General features: G+C 35.9%; 1 protein-coding gene across 1 annotated transcript; it reads left to right on the forward strand.

Moving 5' to 3' along the window:
- Positions 1-784: 784 nt before the first annotated feature.
- LOC146616412 (olfactory receptor 6C4-like) lies at positions 785-1726 on the forward strand. Its single transcript, XM_085374644.1, has one exon. It carries the CDS (start codon positions 785-787, stop codon positions 1724-1726), a length of 942 nt encoding a protein of 313 aa, XP_085230770.1.
- Positions 1727-2426: the final 700 nt, after the last annotated feature.

Raw genomic sequence — 2426 nt, forward strand, 5'->3', positions numbered from 1 at the left:
TCAACATGCAAGTTCTGAACAAATTTCAATGATGACTAAATCTCTGTGATCACTAAATCACAAAACACACCTTTCAGCTTTTCGTATATTTTGAAACTGTATGTTATGGAGAGCTGGCATCTAAATGTGCCTGTCTCGATAGCACTTTGGGGCAAATTCTGTTGTTCAGATGTGCTCTAAGCTATAAATAAAGCAGACGTGACAACAGTGACTTGATGTTACTGATGAGGGGGCTGATGTACCGGCTGACTTCCTTTTAGAAATTGTGAGAGCCAAACATAAGAACCTTAAAGATAACTTGTTACTGTTTAGGCTACATTTGTTTTCTGTAAAGAAATGTAACCACAGTACATACTAACGGGGTTTGGCGGCGTAACCCAACGCTGAACGCTAGTCGTTGCACGTGCAAATCCGCAAAAGATGCAAAAACGCCCCCTCAAAAAAATTCTCATCCATTCATTCATATTATAAAATGAAACATATATGGCAAAACAATTTCTGTTGTATGTGTGAAAAAAGTGCAGAAATTGTATTTTCAAAAGTAAATGAAAAAAAAAACAAGAAAAAAAAACAAGAAATGAAAGCATCCCTAGCTTGATGCACCACTTCAAGCTAACTGCGTAATGCCGTTAACCCAAAGGGTATATAAACCTCTGGTGACATACTCTTTGAGGGAGACAGTCGACAGACAGTCTTCTTTTTACTGTGACACTAATTTCTACAAATGTAATGTTCTCTTGTTGGAAGTGTGAAATGACACCTTAAAAAGGTAAACTATTTTATTATGGATAATGTGTCAGTGGTTACTGTTTTTACTCTCTCAGGTTTAAGTGGTATAGCAAACTACAAGATCACTATCTTTATTTTTACTTTACTGTGTTACTGTGTGATTTGGCTGGTAAATTTGACGATAATTGTGACAGTCATTGTGGATAAAAGCCTTCATGAACCCATGTACATCTTCCTCTGCAATCTGTGCTTCAATGGACTCTATGGGACAGCTGCATTTTATCCCAAGTTTCTCTACGATCTTCTGTCCACCACTCATGTCATCTCTTATGCAGGATGCCTTTTACAGGGTTTAATGGTGCACTCTTCAATTTGTACGGACTTCTCTCTTCTAGCTCTCATGGCATATGACAGATACGTGGCTATATGTCGACCTCTTGTGTACCACTCTCTGATGACTACACAAAGAGTTTGTATCTTTGTATTTTTTGCTTGGATTACTCCCTTTTACCTGATATTAATGAGTACAATAACAACAGCAACATCGAGGTTATGTGGCTCACACATACCAAGAATTTACTGTATAAACTGGTTAATTTCTAATCTAGCTTGCTCTGCCTCTGTAGCTACAATTATTATTCCTGCTTTTAATTACACCTTTTATTTTGGTCATGCCGTTTTTGTTTTCTGGTCTTATGTACATTTGATCAAAACGTGTCAGTCATCCAAAGAAAACTGGAACAAATTCATGCAGACATGTGTACCACATTTATTCTCTTTAGCAGTCGTTGTTGTGTCTTTTCTTTTTGATATGTTATACATGCGATTTGGCTCAAAGGAAATACCACAAAGTTTTGAGAATTTCATGGCAATGGAGATTCTCTTCATTCCACCAATTATTAATCCCCTCATGTATGGATTCAAACTGACACAAATTAGAAACAGAGTTTTGAATTTTATATGTGGTAAAAGTTCAGCTTTTATATTAAAGTCATGAGTGTGTCTGTTTATATTTGTACATATTTAATTCAAGAGAAATGTGAACTACATTGTTAATTAATAGACACTGTGACATATGCATATTATTTCTAGGTTGTCTTCATTAATTGAAATATAAGCATCAGACCTCCCTTTGGGTTTGAACATATAAACTAAACACATTTCCTGTACATTCATTTATTTACACTTTTTTCTTTTCTAATAAAATAATGAGTTTTATTAGTTACATCTTACTTTGAAGTCCAGCTTCTTTTTCTGGTTGACTGAGATGTTTTCTTTCACCTATAGTTATACATACCTACCTTTGGTCCAGAATTGCATTGTCGGGTAATTACTGAAAATCTCAGCCACTAATTTATTTACTAAAATAATAGTGTTGTTTTTTTTCTTTCAGTCTCTTTTTGAGCTTGATGGTTCACTTCACACCTGGGGTTCACTGTTCAGGGTTGCCACCACAACAGGCCCTTACAACTGTACAGGCCACAGATCAGTACATGTTCCTTACCTCACCAACAGAGGTGAGAAACACAATCCATTCAGGCTTAATGACCCCAGCCACACTTGTGATGCTGCTGAAGCTCTGTCAAGTTAAAAAACTTCCTGAACTAGGCCTCTCCATACCTTAAGTCTGAAAATAGTCTTTTTTCTTTACATATAAAATTAAGTAATAATTGGATTTATATAGCGCTTTCAAGGCA

Source organism: Diplotaxodon limnothrissa, linkage group LG16 (genome assembly GCF_057381915.1).
Source record: "Diplotaxodon limnothrissa isolate DT_005_m linkage group LG16, D_limnothrissa_male_GT1.1, whole genome shotgun sequence".
Taxonomy (NCBI): domain Eukaryota; kingdom Metazoa; phylum Chordata; class Actinopteri; order Cichliformes; family Cichlidae; genus Diplotaxodon; species Diplotaxodon limnothrissa.